Here is a 15,962-nt window from a genome sequence, read left to right on the forward strand (position 1 = left end):
CCAAATCTTGAGTTGCTGTTAGATTTCTTCTTTCATAATTATTAAGAATGCATAACCACCGTTGTCAGCTAATTTTCAAGTTTACTTTACTGTCACAAAGAGAATGGCAATCTCTATTACCTAAAAAAAAAAAAAAAAAAACCCTCAGTTTTTCATTAATGACTTTATGCTCAGAGAATGACATAATAAATAACATGTGCTCTGAAGGAAAGCAAATTAACCATTAAAGTATTCTGGTTTTTCAATCTTGCTTTAAGTCATTTTAAACTTACAGAGAACTTTGAAAAATAAGAAAAGGTCACAGGGTGCAGAGAGACTGGAATTAAAGAATTGATTTTTTTTTTCTCTCCTTGGCCTACATCCTTGTTGGCCATAGCTCCATAATGTTGAAGATTTAGGAAACTAGTTTTTTGTTTTTTGTTTTTTTTTTTTTTTTGAAACAATATCGGGTCATCAGAAAATTCATGCCATATTTTTTTCTGTTTTTCAAGCAAAAATACATTGTGACTTCTGACAACTCAATAGTAACTGGGCTCTCAGGGACCATCCTGAAAAAAGTTAAACAGGATGACTAGAAATATCTTTCTTCCTAATGCTTTCACCACCACTACTACTACCAGTAGAATCATAAAGTCTTTTCAAGCAGCATGTAAAGTCTGCCTCATCTGAGTGATAGAGAGAGGTATAACATGATTGTCACCTTTTGTAGAATTTAACTATGGGTGGAAGTGTTCTCTTTAGAGATGGCTCTCATTAGAATCCTATTTCAATGGACTCAGCTCTTCTGGTTTGGGTACCCTTTGCCTATTTGAACCCAAATATCTACTGTATGATACTTTTGCAGTGTCTCAGCTTTTCAGTTGGTCCTTAGTTATTTTAGCACTTAAGTAGCGATAGTATATGCTATTTATAGTTTCAGTTTTAGAGATTCAGCTTCTTTTTTTTATTAGTAATCCCTAAAATGTATCAGTATATTTTAGATTACATTTATTAAAAAATGCCTGTTAGGCCCTCCCTGGTGGCTCAGCGGGTTAAAGCACAGCACTGCAGCACTGAGAATCTAAAGCATGAGTTCCATTCCTGCCTGCCCCGGAGGTGACCACATGGCGTGGCAGACCTCTCCTGACCCGCCCCGCTGCTCCCCTCAGCAGTGTACTTAGTCGATCTGCCTGTTCTGTTCCCTGCTCTGTCTCTGGTGAAGCCTCTCACCGCCCCTAAACCTCTGGCCTGTACCCCAGTTCTGTATGCACAAATAAATAAATCTTTAAAAAAAAAAAACTCGCCTGTTATATGCAACTAATGTCCTTGAGTCTTTAACTTTTTTCTTTCATAATTTAATATAATTCCAGTGTGATGTACAGAATCTTCCTAATCTATACATCTGGAGGTGTGCAGTTTTTCGTTTTTATATTGCACTCCCTAGTTTCTCTAAGTTTGATTATAGTTCAAGCAAGTTGAAAGGAGTTTTCTGTTTCTTGGCTGGTTTTCAGATTGACTTAAATTCTCTAGGTCACCCAGCAAAATTAACAAGAATATAGAGTAAGAAATCTGTTTTGGCTCTGATGAAACTTGCTTGTCAGACCTCCTTCACTTTTCGTTAACTGTGCCCTACTAAATAATATATTTTTGAAGGACTCAGATCATATACATTACCTATTTCAGAACAGAAAATTAAAACATTCTCATTTTACATCTCATTTACTAGTTTTATAAAGTAAATCCTTACAATATAAAAGTATAATAAAAATTACTCTATTTGGTTTACATTTTCTAGAGCTGTGAATAGAAAAAGTTACTTTTACACTGTTTATAGTAAGCAACTCAATAGCAAATCACATATATATACACCACCAAGGTTGTCAATATATAGCTAGTTAGTAAACTGCTATTTTAAGCAGTAAGAATGGAAAAATAGAGGCCTTACACCTTGATCTTTTCCTCTGCCTCCCTTTTTCAATCCTGTAGAAGAAACCTTCCATAACTAATTGGGCCTGAGAGAATACAATACCAGATATGTTGATTTTTTTTTCCATAAATTAAAAATGATTTTTAAAAGTATGGTTCAACTTTCCCCCTATTGGTCATCCTATCAATAATGTTAATAAAAAAAGAGCCCTTTCAATAATTGTACTCCTGAGTCAGTGCCTCCTAAAAAAGGGGAAGTAACTTAGAATTATTTTCACATTTTATTTTCATATTTTACAAAATCAAGGCAGGCACAATCATAAATTTTCTTTCTTTTTTTTAAGATTTATTTATTTACGCATATAGAACTGGGGTACAGGCCAGAGATGCGGAGGGTGAGAGGATTCACCAGAAACAGAGAGGGGAGCAGAACAGGCAGATCAACGAAGTACACTGCTGAGGGGAGCAGCAGGCGGGTCAGGAGAGATCTGCTGTGCCATGTGGATCTCCTCCAGGGCATGTGGGAATACAACTCATGTGGAAGTGGCTTAAGCTTCTTAGTGCTGTGCTTTAACCCGCTGCACCACCAGGGAGGGCCCCATAAGTTTTCTTTTTTTAAGATTTTATTTATCAATATATATATTTTCTTTTTTCAGATTTTATTTATTTAGAACTGGGGTAAAGGCCAGAGATGCAGGAGGTGAGAGGATTCACCAGAGACAGAGAGGGGAGCAGAACAGGCAGATCGATAAAGTACACTGCTGAGGAGAACAGTGGGTGGGACAAAAGAGGTCTGTCATGCCATATGGGTTCGATCCTGCTGGGTATTGAACTCATGCTACAGTGGCTAAGGATAGCTTCATAGTGCTGCACTTTAAACACATTGTACTGAGAGGGAGGGCTAGTGTTTATGTTTTCCATCTAAACATGGTAACTTAATCGAAGAGGCAGTTAAACTTGAGAATCCAGGCTACTAGATTTTAAGCTATTTATTCTGAATACAAGTCTATGTTAAACCTTTTTAAAATATCTTTTTCTAATACCAGTTTGAAAACTAAGGTTTAATGGCCCATTTATGGGCAGGATATCCTGCTTGGTTGGCCCTCTTCCATCAGAACTCTGTCACCCTGGACAGGTCTTTGAAAGTTGTTTATGTACCTCATCAGGAGAATTTCTGCTTCTTTTGAAAGTTTCGATGATGACTATTATAAATAATTTTATAATCTAGGATTAGCATGAAAGCTTCTGAAATTACATTCATAATGTTAATCTAGTTTTTGTATATTTTGTATGCATTAGTTTTGTGATCTTGTTTAAAAAAAAAAAAACAGAAACTAAGTAACACCTCAGAAGGAAGATTTCCATAACAGGAAACATATAACTACAAAGAAATTTATTTCAAACAGGAGAAAGTACTTTTTATTACCACTTGAGAAATTGTAGAGTAAAACAGATTTAAGATGATTTCTAAAAATAGAAGCCGTTTTCTCCATTCAGACTAACTTATAACTAACTGTATTCTGTGCCAGTAAATATTGGGAACATGTTTCTTTACCATCTGTTTGAAGATCTTTAAATTCTGGTAATAAGACATTCAAAATGCCACCTGGTGTTATGATAGGTACTATTATATAAATTTTATTCTGAAATGTATTATTGCTTATATCAGATCTTTGGCAGAAGAGTTTATAATTCAAATTTTATCGAGTGTAGAGTCTTTTATTCGAAAAGGTTAAATTATTTCCTAAACTTCTTTTAGTACATTGCTTTTTCAAATACTATTAGAAAGATATTAACCTCCTAAAGAACTCCCTAAAAGAATTCTAAAATTCTGTGTCTTTTAGGATTCTACCTCCAAAGGTTATTTATTGAGTTTGGATATACCGGGCTCTTCAGTCTAGTTGTGGGAGGGGAGTATAATTAGGTAATGAGAAATAATTTTTAAACAGTAAGTAAATACTAAATTATTGAATATAAATTCCTCAGTAATTGCTGTGGCCCAGAGTATAGAAAGAGATGTACTATAAGATGTGTACAGAGTTTACTACTGTTAAATTTTTAACTAGATTTTTTTAAAGTAAAAATTACCAAAAAGAACATAAAGGCCATATATTTTCAACTTCTCAACCTTTTTTCCCTCCATACCCTGTTTGGATAAACATAAATATATTCTTTTTGATGTAATTTTCCATTTAAAATGAGTTAAACTGTACTCTAAAAATGAGTAAGTTTTTGTGATTATACAGAGGAGCCCTTTTCCTCTCCCCACATTTTAATCTGCATATTTAAGAGAGGTCTTCAGTTCTCTCAAATGTGCTAGAAGGAAATACCTAATTTTTTGTATCTGTTGGATGAGCTAGGAAATAAGAGGGAGCTGACTGCAAGAATTTTCACTCAAATATAGACTGCACAAATCAATGAAGGCCTGCCTTGTTCCACATAATCTATTGCAAACCTACATTGACAGCCATTGCTGTCATAGCCTCACCAAATAAACATATGACTTCCAAGATGCTACAAAGGGAAAGAAAGGTTAGAAATGATAGCATTCATTTTTAGCTCTATTGGCTGAAAAAATATATCACTTGCACTCAGTTTATGGTCCCAAGCTAGTTTTGTAAAGGTGGGCTGAGAAATATAGAATAGCAAATAGATCGTTTGATGAGCAGTGGCTCTGTCCACCATATTCGTCTCACCACTTTACTTATAATTTACAAGGAGTTAAGTAGTCCATATTAATAGTTCTTCGTCAGCCAAAGCTTCAGAAGGGAAGAGGATTTAGTGGTAGGATTTGAATAACCAAATGCCACTTTGAGCCTCCAGAAGTAACTTGATTTTGTGCAATTTGGCATCATACCTTTATATTCCCCATTATCACATGATGTCAAAGCAAATGTTGAATCTAATGTTGCTGTAATCTTTTCTGTACAGGATATGCAGTATCAAATAACTCACATAGGTCATTTGTAACGTTAAATTGTAGCAAAAGATTTGTTTTTGTAGCCAGAGGTTCAAAACACAGCTTCATAAATATGTTCATGTAATGAGATATTTCACAAAAGCTCTGCTCATTTATCTGGGAGTGGATGGAGATTTTTTTTTTTAAATTTTATAATAGGTTATTTTTACATGTTTTTGTGCATTTTTCCATTTCAGTTGCAATCCTCTTGGGTTTCCCATCACCATATCACACATGTGCCATCACCATAGTCCAGTGCATTTCCCTCCCCCCCTCCATTCCCCCTCCACCCCCACAAAATGTTTCTGGTATATAGCTGTTCATCATTATCATTATTTTCTCGCCTGTTCTGTTATATTCCTGCTATGAGAGAAACCATCCGGTATTTTTCCTTTTCTTTCTGGCTTATTTCACTAAGCCAGCTCCGTGATGGGGATTTTTAATAAAAATTCTCCAAAATGGCTTCCTGGAATGTTTTGACATCTAAATCAAACTTTAGTTAAAATATTACTTTTGGATGTCTGCTTGTAGTGCTGTGATTGAAATATATAAGAGATACAGGTACTCAGAAGCTTTCAGGAAAGATCATCAACCTCAATAGTGGTAGGAAATAGGCTATTAAAACTTCATTCTACAGACTAGATATTACTTATGGTTCCTCCTAAACTTAAAACTATTTTTAGTTTCTTTGAGTATTTCTTTTTTTGTTGTTGTTGTTGAATATTTCTTTATGTTAAGAATATGATGACTTTTATGACTAACAAATAGGGATTTTGCTGTGTGTTGTTTAGACATTTCACATAAATAATCAGATTTGTCAGATCTTCTAAGCTGTATTAAAAATTGTGATTTTTTTCATTGTTTGAAAGTACACATAATGGAAAATTCACCATTTTAATATTCATTCATTCTCGTTCCTAGCAACTATTAACCTTTTTCTCTCTGAATTTGACTGTTACAGATAGTTAATAGAAATGCATTCATAAACTTTGCGGACTATGTGTCTGGCATCTTTCAGTTAGTATTATGCTTTCAACGTTTGTCCATGCTGTAGACATGTATCAGTACTTCATTTTATGGCTAATTTAAAAGATTAGAATTTTTAAAAGTTTGCACCATCTTTTTTCTAATGCTCTAAACATAGACCAACCATATCCTTTGTTTCAGAAATTCAGTCAAACCCATTTCTTTAGACAACCAGTAAATGTAAATATGAAATAGCAAACTTTGATTCTTGACATTTAAAACTTTACAAAGCTTATGAAATAATCTGATGTTTAACATGATATTCCTTCCTTGCTAACAACCAAGGTTAAAATCTTTTTCTAAACAATCAGCCATTGTTTTGAAAGATAATGATTAGCCATAAATGATACAGATTGCTGAAATCAGTAATCGTCTGATGGTAAACTCAGCCTTGTTGAACTAAAATGCCATGATTTACTTTGTTTCCAATTTGCTTTATAGAATTTGTATAGCAGTTTTAGTGAACTCTACAGATATTTTATCCTTTGTGTTGAGCCCCTTCCTCAACAAAAGAGGTAATAATCAACAGTTTCTGGCATGTTTTCATTATTTGTAGGGAAGGGGGAAACAGGGCTATGAGTTTGACCTTTTTCAAAATTTTTATTTTATTTTTTTTAAATCACCTTCTGACTCTGGCCTTTGCACATGTTGGGAGAAGGAACCTGACAGGGATGGTTCCAATAGGAAGCAGAAGGGTCAAAAGATCTGAGATTGTCGGCATCATAGAGCGTCCCATGAGAGTTGGGCTTGTTAGTGAGGCATGGTGGCCTCTGGAAAGAATTGAGCTAAAGGGTGTGGGTGAGAAGAGATAATGACCAAGTCTTGGGGTGGAGGACTGTGTGAGAGGAGCAGGGATGAGGAGTGAGTTTAGCGAGCATGTGTTAGGATGCCCGTGGATGAGTATGTGGCAGCAGACTGAGAGGAAGTATCTGGCCTTTTTTTTTTTTTTTCTTACATAGGTCTTCCATTTTGTTTATTTTATCATCTCAGTTGTAATCCCTCTGGGCTTCTACCAACTTTTTTTTTTTAATCCATCTTTATATCATCTTTCTGGTTACTTATCCATAACTTAGATTATATTCTGAACTCTTATTGGAAGTTTCTTCTCTATTCTGAAATTCTGTTTTCTCTAGTATTTGTAAAATTTAAAAACTATATAGAATGCAAGGTTTCTTCTGTAGTATGAAGCTTTTCTTATTCTTGATCATCATCAAAAAATTATGTTTTACATTACATTTCCTCAGACTTTACCCATAGTGATATTTATACTTTTTATTGTAACATATGGATATTATGTGATTGTATTGTTAGCATTATTTTATGATATTAATAATATCCAGCAAAACATATTTTAGGAACTATACTTAAGACAAAAGAGAAGTTGAAGGCAAAGGTACAAACTGATTAGAAATTTTAGTCGTTTAAAAATCTTTCTAGGTTCCTTAAGGACAAGAACTATTTTTAGGTGTTCATCTGTGTATTCCCAGTGACACAAGCTGTAAGTTCATATTTATCATTTGTAGAGCGTAGCAGAAAATGAGATTAATGAGCAAATAAATGAGTAATTACTATTTTTTTTGCTGAAAGACAACTGAAAACCTAGCCTAATACAGTGGTGGTCAAATTTAAGAAACTATAAGAACATAAGAGAGAGACAGTTAAAAAGAATAAATAAAGGATTAAAATGGAATTCACAAAGAGGAATAAAATTAAGCAAAATCCAAAACTGAACACTAGGGAACTGGAGAAATGAGGGTGCTAAGTAACAGCTAAGAGAGGAAATGTGTGTGCATTTATTTTGTTTATTTGAAGGGAGAAGGGTACATGAAATTACTGGTATACCTATTAGGTATTAGAGCAACAGCTAATTGAAAATACTCCATGGAAAAAAATGTGGATTTGGTTTTTATTTGCATGTAATTTAATAGATTAAATCATTGTGTAGATGACTAACCTTTTGTGAATGAATTCTTGTGAGAATTACAGTAGGCTGAGTTACACCATTTTAAACTTTTTTTTTAACTTGTTCTATGTTTGATCTGTGCTTTATTATCTAAGAATGAAATCTGCCACCACAAATGCCAGTAATCTTTACACATTTTTGATTGCAGTGGAGTTTTGCTGAAATCTGGCTAATAAAATTTTATTGCAGATATTTTTATTGTAATAGGACTTATGGTACCCTTTAAAACTGTTATGTGGCAAACTCAGTTGGGAAAAAATAGCTTTACCATGTATGTACAGCAGAAATTATTTTAAAAGCTACATTTATAGATAGAGTGACATAATTGAAGAACAATAGTGAAACTTTTACAAGTAAGTTCTCCAAATAACAGCTTCTGTTGCAAGTCAAAGAATAATTCTATCTGTATAGTGTGGAAAGGGTGTTGACTGTACTTTAGTATTTTTTTTTTAAGATTTATTTTATTTATTTATACTGAACAGGGTACAAGTCAGAGGTGAAGGGGTAGTGAGAAGCAGAGTGGGGAGCAGAACAGGCAGATCAAGGAAGTACACTACTGAGGGAAGCAGCGGGCCGGTCAGGAGAGGTCTGCTGCGCCATGTGGATCACCTCTGGGGCGAGAGATCAAACTCACACTGAAACGGCTGTGGCTAGCCTGCAGTGCTATGTCCTAACCTACTGCACCACCAGGCGGGGCTACTACTTTATTTAGTATTTTAAACCTCCATTCCATCTATAGTGACAGTATGATCATCAGTCACATGTTCTATAGGTATTTGAGATTTGGGGAAGGATTCTAGAAATCATCTCAGCCATTTATTGTTGAAAGAAAAGTTTACCAGAGCACCAAAGCCTGTTAGCCAATTAAGACAAAATAATAGTCTCCCCATCCCCAGCCAACTATTTTTCCTGTAATAATATTAAGCCCTTCTTTAATATGATTAAAAATAAGAAACTTTTGTCTAAGGATTAAACTCTGATTTTTATATACTTAAAATATAAGAATTAAACTGTTATAAAAATACAAGAATTAATAGGAAAGTACCATTTTTATTTTTATGAGCAATAAATTTATCAAACAAGCTAGTGATGAGTAAAGGTCTAGATTTTGTTTTCTTTGGAAGATGAATCATATTATCTGGTGTATATTTAAATAGTCAATACTTTTTTAGGGATGTTTCAGTAAATTTTTTAGAGAAGAATCAACTTTTTTTAAATGATCTTTTTTTTTCCCCCCCCCAAATCCTTTGTAACCAGCAAGAAGTTGAGAAGTTTACAGACCTAGAGAAACTCTACCTCTACCTTCAGCTGCCTTCTGGTCTCAGCAATGGTGAAAAAAGGTATATCTGTTTTTGTCTTTGCTCAAATTACTGTGTTTTCAGGACAACCCTAGCCTGTGGTATATTTGTTGATTTACAGAATTCCTAAAGTCATCAGTTAATCCGAATGGCAAGACAATAAATGATTTCAGATGATTTAATCACAGTTGGTTATTTACTTATGGTACTGACTCATTTTCACACTTGGGTAAATGCTCTGATATGCAACTTGAGTAGTTTATAAACAGCTTAGTATAGTTGCACAGTGTAAAGGATTTTGAAAATTGAACAGACCTAAAAGAAAAAAGGTAAGCATTGTAAAAAGTAGAGTATGAGAGTTTTAGCTACTGCCAGGTGAGCAGTATGGTGAATGTAAGCTGTTTTGAGTACTTGGAAACATTTACTGTATTTTCATCATATATATATATATATATATATATGTATATATTTTTTATTACATCATTGTTCATTTTGTACATTTTTTTCATCTCGGTTGTAATCCCTGTGGACTTCCTACCACCAACTAACCCATGTGCCAACACCATTGTTCCATGTACTCTTCCCACCCCAGTTTTGATCCTGTTCCCCCTTCCACCTTCATAGAATGTCTCTGGTTTATAGTTATTTGTTGATTTTCATTTTTACTTTATTATAAATACTTTTCTTTTTCTGATCCCTTATATTCCTGCTATGAGTGAAACCATCCAACATTTTTCTTTTTCTTTCTGTCTTATTTCACTAAGCATGATCCCTTCCAGCTCCATCCATGTTTCTGCAAAAGGCATAAGTTTCTTTTTTGATTGCTGAGCAATATTCCATTATGGATATGCACCACATCTTCTTGATCCAGTCACCTATTTTGAGCATTTGTGTTTATTCCACATGTTCCTTATTGTAAATAGTGTAGCAGTAAACAGGGGGTGCAGGTGCCCTTTTAAATTAATATGTTTGTGTCTTTGGGTAGATTGCTAGGAGTGGGATTGCTGGACCACATGGAAGCTCCATTTTTAGCAGTTTGAGAAACCTTCCAACAGCTTTCCATAGTGGTTGTACCAGTTTGCATTCCCACCAGCAGTGTAGGAAAGTTCCTTTTTCTCCAGATCCCTGCAACAACATTTATTGTTGATAGTATTTTTCTAATATGTGCCATTCTCACAGGTGTGAGGTGGGATCTCATTGTGGTTCTGATTTGCATCTACCTGATTACAAGTGATATTGAACATATTTTCATAAATGCATTCTATTCTTAAAGAGTTCCTTTACCCTTTTTGAATATTTGTGTCAATTCATTTCCTTTATATATATTACCTTTAACATTCTTTAAAAGTATTTACAAAAAAGAAATGAAATGAAAATTTTGTTTATTCATACTTTATCTCCCTTGCACCAAAAAAAATTGGCACCAAAATTTATATCATTTAAATCATTTTATGTTCTAGAAACTTGCTCAATATTTTGATTTTTTAAATTAAATTTGAAATTAAATAAATTGTTATAACAGTGAGAGGAATAATAGAATCAACAAAAGATCTTTGTGCCATTTTGGTGTACCCTATTTTAAAGATTTATTTATTTATGCATACGTACAGGCCAGATGTGCAGGGGTGGTGAGAGCATTCACCAGAGACAGAGTGGGGAGCAGAACAGGCAGATCAATGAAGTACACTGCTAAGGGCAGCAGTGGGCAAGACAGGAGAGGTCTGCTGTGCCATGTGGATCACCTCCAGGGCGGGAATTGAATGTGCACGGAAGTGGCCATCGCCAGTTCGCAGTGCTGTGCTTTTAACCCGATGTGCCACCAGAGCGGGCCTTGGTGTCTCTTTAATAGAAATAGTTTATAAGTGACACTGCTATATAATAAAAATTTAGGTATATGGTGGAGGATTTTGACCTGGAAGAAAAAATTGAGTTAAAGGAAAGACTGTAAGAAGATTGTCCTTTCAGGATCATATTTGGTGTTTATTCTAACCTGAAACATAGAGTAGTTTAGAAAGATTTCAATGTTTTTGATTCCTTTTACTTTGAAAGTTTGATTATTTGGTAAATTTAAGCAAGTGAACAGGCAAGTAAGGAAAAAAAAATCTGCTTACAGATAATTTTGGCCCCAAACAATAGTTTATATTTTTAATGCTCTATCACCTATGCCATTTTATAGACCATGAGAATGGTTAACTCTAGTCAAACAATGACTACTTTATAACCTTAGTTTGGATTGTTAATTTATAATATGTTTACAAACAATTCTTTCATGAAACATTTATGACTGGCTAAAAATTTATCAATGAGTTGCTGTCTAGTTCCACTAAAATGTGTTTTTGTTTTACTATTAGTGATCAGAATGCCATGTCATCTAGTCGAGCACAGCAAATGCATGCCTTTTCCTGGATTCGGAATACGCTAGAAGAACATCCTGAGACTTCACTGCCCAAACAGGAAGTCTATGATGAATATAAGTAAGTATTATATGTGTACATCAGGCATGACAGTGTATTACAAAGCTTAAAAGCTGTATAGTAATTTATCATTGGTGTGACTACTAGACTAATGGATGGGAATTTAATGTGGATATCTCTTTAAGATTCTTTCCCTCTCTGAGATTCTCAGTAACATGTATACACACGTACACATACAGTGAGAGACCAAATTATGGGATAAAAGGGCTTGTAGCATTATTTTGGATCATGGGGGAAAGTTTGATGGTAGAGGGATAATGACAGGATTGCTAAATAAAAGGATTCTTATAAATTTCTACAGGTGACAAAAAGATGGAGAGTGGGAGGGCAATAAATAAGTTAGTGCATAAGGAGAAACTAAACTGTATTTTCTATTTATATATAAACTGTCATGAATCCAAAACTTTTCTAATCCTCCTATACCAACCAAATAGAAAGAGGTTTCTGGAATATAATTACTTACTCATAGACAAGTAAATTCAATATCTTATACTTGTTAGATACATTATTTGATTATACAGGTAATTTATTTAAATATAGGAAACAAAATTATCAAAACGAATGGACCCTCTGGAAAGAACTTAATAGGTGCTAAATCTACTCTTGTATGGCAAGTGAGTGCTGTTGTATCACCAAGTGTAAGGCGATACAACAGAATTACATTTATTTAGAAGATTATTGTATCTAAAAACAAAGCTTTCTACCCTCATTCAAAATGTTGAGTCCTTCACCTTAAGAAAGATAATGCAGCCTAAGAAGGTCTAGAGAAAAATGTCTGAGATGCTCAAGGAACTAACATTAAGTGGAAGAACTTTTGATATTTTTTTTTCTCTTTAAAAAAACAGACCAAGAGTGTGTGTGATCCAAGCCTATAAAATTCATCCTGACAGTATACAGTAATTTACTGAAAACCCATTTTAGTTTGCTTCATGTAGGGTGCAACCGGGCATTGGAAATTTTAAAAGTGTTTGCACTGTTACTCCAATATTGACAGCTACTGTTTTAGACTGGTTCTCATGAAGGTGTTTTTGCCCTCCCTCTCAGTCTATACATTTCTCAATGTCTGGAGCCATTTGGTTCACAGAGCTAGGCTGCATTACAGGATGTGCTATTTTAACATCTTACAAAGCCCAGCAAAGCCCCCCCCCAAAACAAGGAATTACATACGGTCCATTATAAAGAATGCTATGGCTAATTATCATTTTGTTGGAACTCTTACTGTTTCTATGAAATTTGATTGTTCAAGCAGACATTTTGTATTTTCCTGCCTAGTCTGTTAGAGACTCTTTTTTTTAAACATTTTTTTTTTTTAAGATTTATTTATTTATTCATACAGAACTGGGGTACAGGCCAGAGATGCGGAGGGTGAGAGGATTCACCAGGGACAGAGTGGGGAGCAGAACAGGCAGATCGACGAAGTACACTGCTGAGGGGAGCAGCGAGCGGGTCAGGAGAGGTCTGCCACGCCATGTGGTCACCTCCTGGGCAGGCGGGGATCGAACTCATGCGGAAGTGGCTTAAACTTCTTAGTGCTGTGCTTTAACCCGCTGCACCACAGGGAGGGCCCAGAGACTCTTTTTTTAAGCATAGAAGAGAGAAATGTACAGACATAGATGCAGGTAGGTAAGTAGGTAGGTAGATAATAGCATTACCACTGATTTTAAGTCTCTTTAAGACTTGAATAGCCTTAGTTTTTTCATATTTTTTGTATGATACTGATACTATACTGGTAGCAATCTAGTTACTAATACACTTTATCCTCCTTTATAATACTGGTTAACTAAATAAGCCATGTAATTTTAACAAAATGGTGATGATCAGGACTCTTGATATTTGTTTCAGTGAATGTTAGTTGGCCTCTTTGTCCAAGTAGTTGTTTTGTTGATGAGAAATGAACTAGCTTGAAAAATAGAGAATTGTTGAAAATGTAATGTATTAAAGTGTCTCAATTTTATTCATTGATGCCTACCTTTAGAAAAAAAATTCATTTTCTTAAAAAAAAACTTGTTTATTTATTCATAGAAGAACAGGGGTGTAGGCCAGAAGTGCAGGGTGTGAAAGGACTCACCAGAGTAGGTAGCAGAACAAGCAGATGTATTGAAATACACAGCTGAAGGGAGCAACAGGCAAGACAGCTCCCTTTCTGGGGACCAAACTGAGGCCCAAATCTCAGTGATAACACTGAGATTTTAAGCCCTACACTGTGAGAAACACCTACTTCAGAAAAAAATTTTAAGGACAAATAGTGGCAGTTAATTATATAAGCTTAAAGACTTATATTTGTGTTTTAGTTAAGCTCTGTAATTATAGTTATGAATAACTTTTCAACAGCAAAGTTCTAACTAGGATAGGACTATTCTACTTCGGAAATTCTCTTCCCTGCCCTATTTGTGCTGTATAACCTGTTGTATTCTTGCAGCTAAAATAAAATTAAGAAATTACATAGGGGTAGGGTGGGGTCGGGTGGGGTGGGGTCAGGTGGACCCTCCCTGGTGGTGCAGCACTAAGAAGCTAAAGCCACTTCAGCATGAGCTCGAGCCCCGCCCACCCCGAGGTGACCCACATGGCTATGCAGACCTCTCCTGATCCACCCACTGCTCCCTTCAGCAGCTGCTGTACTGCTCCCATCTCTGCCTCTGGTGAATCCTCTTGTCATTCCTGCACCTCTGGCTTGTACCCCAGTTCTGTGTGCATAAATAAATAAATCTTTTAAAAAAATAGAAAGAAATTACATAGAGGCTATATAAGTATTTTTTTTTTTTTAAGATTTATTTATTTGTGCATACAGAATTGGGTTACAGGCCAGAGGCTCAGGGACGGTGAGAGGCCTCACCAGAGACAGAGTGGGGAACAGAACAGGAAGATCGACGAAGTACACTGCTGAGGGGAGCAGCGGGCGGGTCAGGAGAGGTCTGCCACGCCATGTGGTCTCCTCCGGGGCAGGCAGGAATCGAACTCATGCGAAAGTGGCTTCAGATTCTCAGTGCTGTGCTTTAACCCGCTGCGCCACCAGGGAGGGCCCGGCTATATAAGTATTTTGATGTCACTTTGTTAAATTTGCCTTTTATATTATCTTTAGACTAAAGTGTACAAGCTACTCCAACTTTTCAAAAACCTTTAAGAAGGTAGTTTTTAGATATTTTTGTGTTTACTTTTCACTGGATTCCTCTATTAAAGAATAAAGAAGGGAAAAGAAGGATGAATAAATACAACTTAATAAACAACAGGGTAGTCTTCCCTGGGCCATTAAAGAAGAGGAGTTTATACTGAATCTGTACCCGATCAAGGAGCCTTAAATAATGAATTACCCATAGGAACAAAATTCCAAACCATTTAGTTCAGCAAAAAATATCCACATAAGCTTTTAGTGTATGTGCTGCCAAACGAGTATCACATAAGCTTTTAATTAGGACACTTTATTGTGGCAAATATAAGTGTATTTTTAAGCTATATTATTTGACACAGATTTTGGCTATCACTTACAAATGACTCAGAAAAATCTTTATAAATAACATACTGGAAAGAACATCCCAATACTGTACCATGGCCAAAAACCATAGTGGACACCAGTAGAAAAAGAACATAACTTTAAAAAAACAAGTATTTTACCCTTTACAAAACTGTAAGCTGCCAAGTAATGCACCTTGGCACTTTGACAAGTAAACACTACAAGACCTTCATGAATTACCAATTTTGAAGATGATACCACTTTTTAATATCACTGATTTTTTATTCATTGACATCATCCTTTATCCTGAAGAATCACTGTGTTTTCAGAGCAACATCTCCTCCAACTTAGTATTACAAAAAATTTCAAACATAACTGAAATTTTGAAAGAATAATTTAAATATATTCATATATGTTCCATCTAGATTCAAGAGTACCATATGAAAAGAGTTGTAGATACACATACCATGAAGTGCTGTAGTCAGAAGAAAGAATAAAATGTAGCTATTTTCAACAAAATAGAACTTGAGAGATTATAAAATTCAGCAAAGTAAGTCAAATGATAAAAACTACTGGACATTTACATAGCAGATGATTGATTAGCAAAACACTTTGAAAAAAATAATAGACATAAGCAAACATCCTGACAAATATGGAATTAAGAGGCAGGGGGCAATCAGTATTCCAGGTTTTGGCCAGAGCTACCAGACAAACACAGGAAGTGAAAGGAGTCTAAGTAGAAAAAGAAATGAAACTATCACTATTCACAGCCAATATATTATATATGGAAGACCCTAAAGATTCCATCAAAAAGCTGTTGAAACAGTAAGTGAAAATAGCAATGTCAGACTACACAATTAACATACAAAAAAAAATTATCTTTTTAAAT

General features: G+C 34.9%; 1 protein-coding gene across 1 annotated transcript in view; it reads left to right on the plus strand.

Annotated features, from left to right (window-relative positions):
- The window catches only part of RFX7 (regulatory factor X, 7), a 91,694-nt gene that overhangs the window by 53,234 nt on the left and 22,498 nt on the right, over positions 1-15,962 (plus strand). The window contains exons 3-4 of the mRNA XM_004687765.2: positions 9,111-9,193; positions 11,503-11,625. Of these exons, the coding sequence (XP_004687822.1) occupies positions 9,111-9,193; positions 11,503-11,625 (206 nt within the window). The remainder of the gene's footprint in view (positions 1-9,110; positions 9,194-11,502; positions 11,626-15,962) is intronic.

Source organism: Condylura cristata, unplaced genomic scaffold (assembly GCF_000260355.1).
Source record: "Condylura cristata isolate star-nosed mole 26May11 unplaced genomic scaffold, ConCri1.0 scaffold00023, whole genome shotgun sequence".
Lineage (NCBI taxonomy): Eukaryota > Metazoa > Chordata > Mammalia > Eulipotyphla > Talpidae > Condylura > Condylura cristata.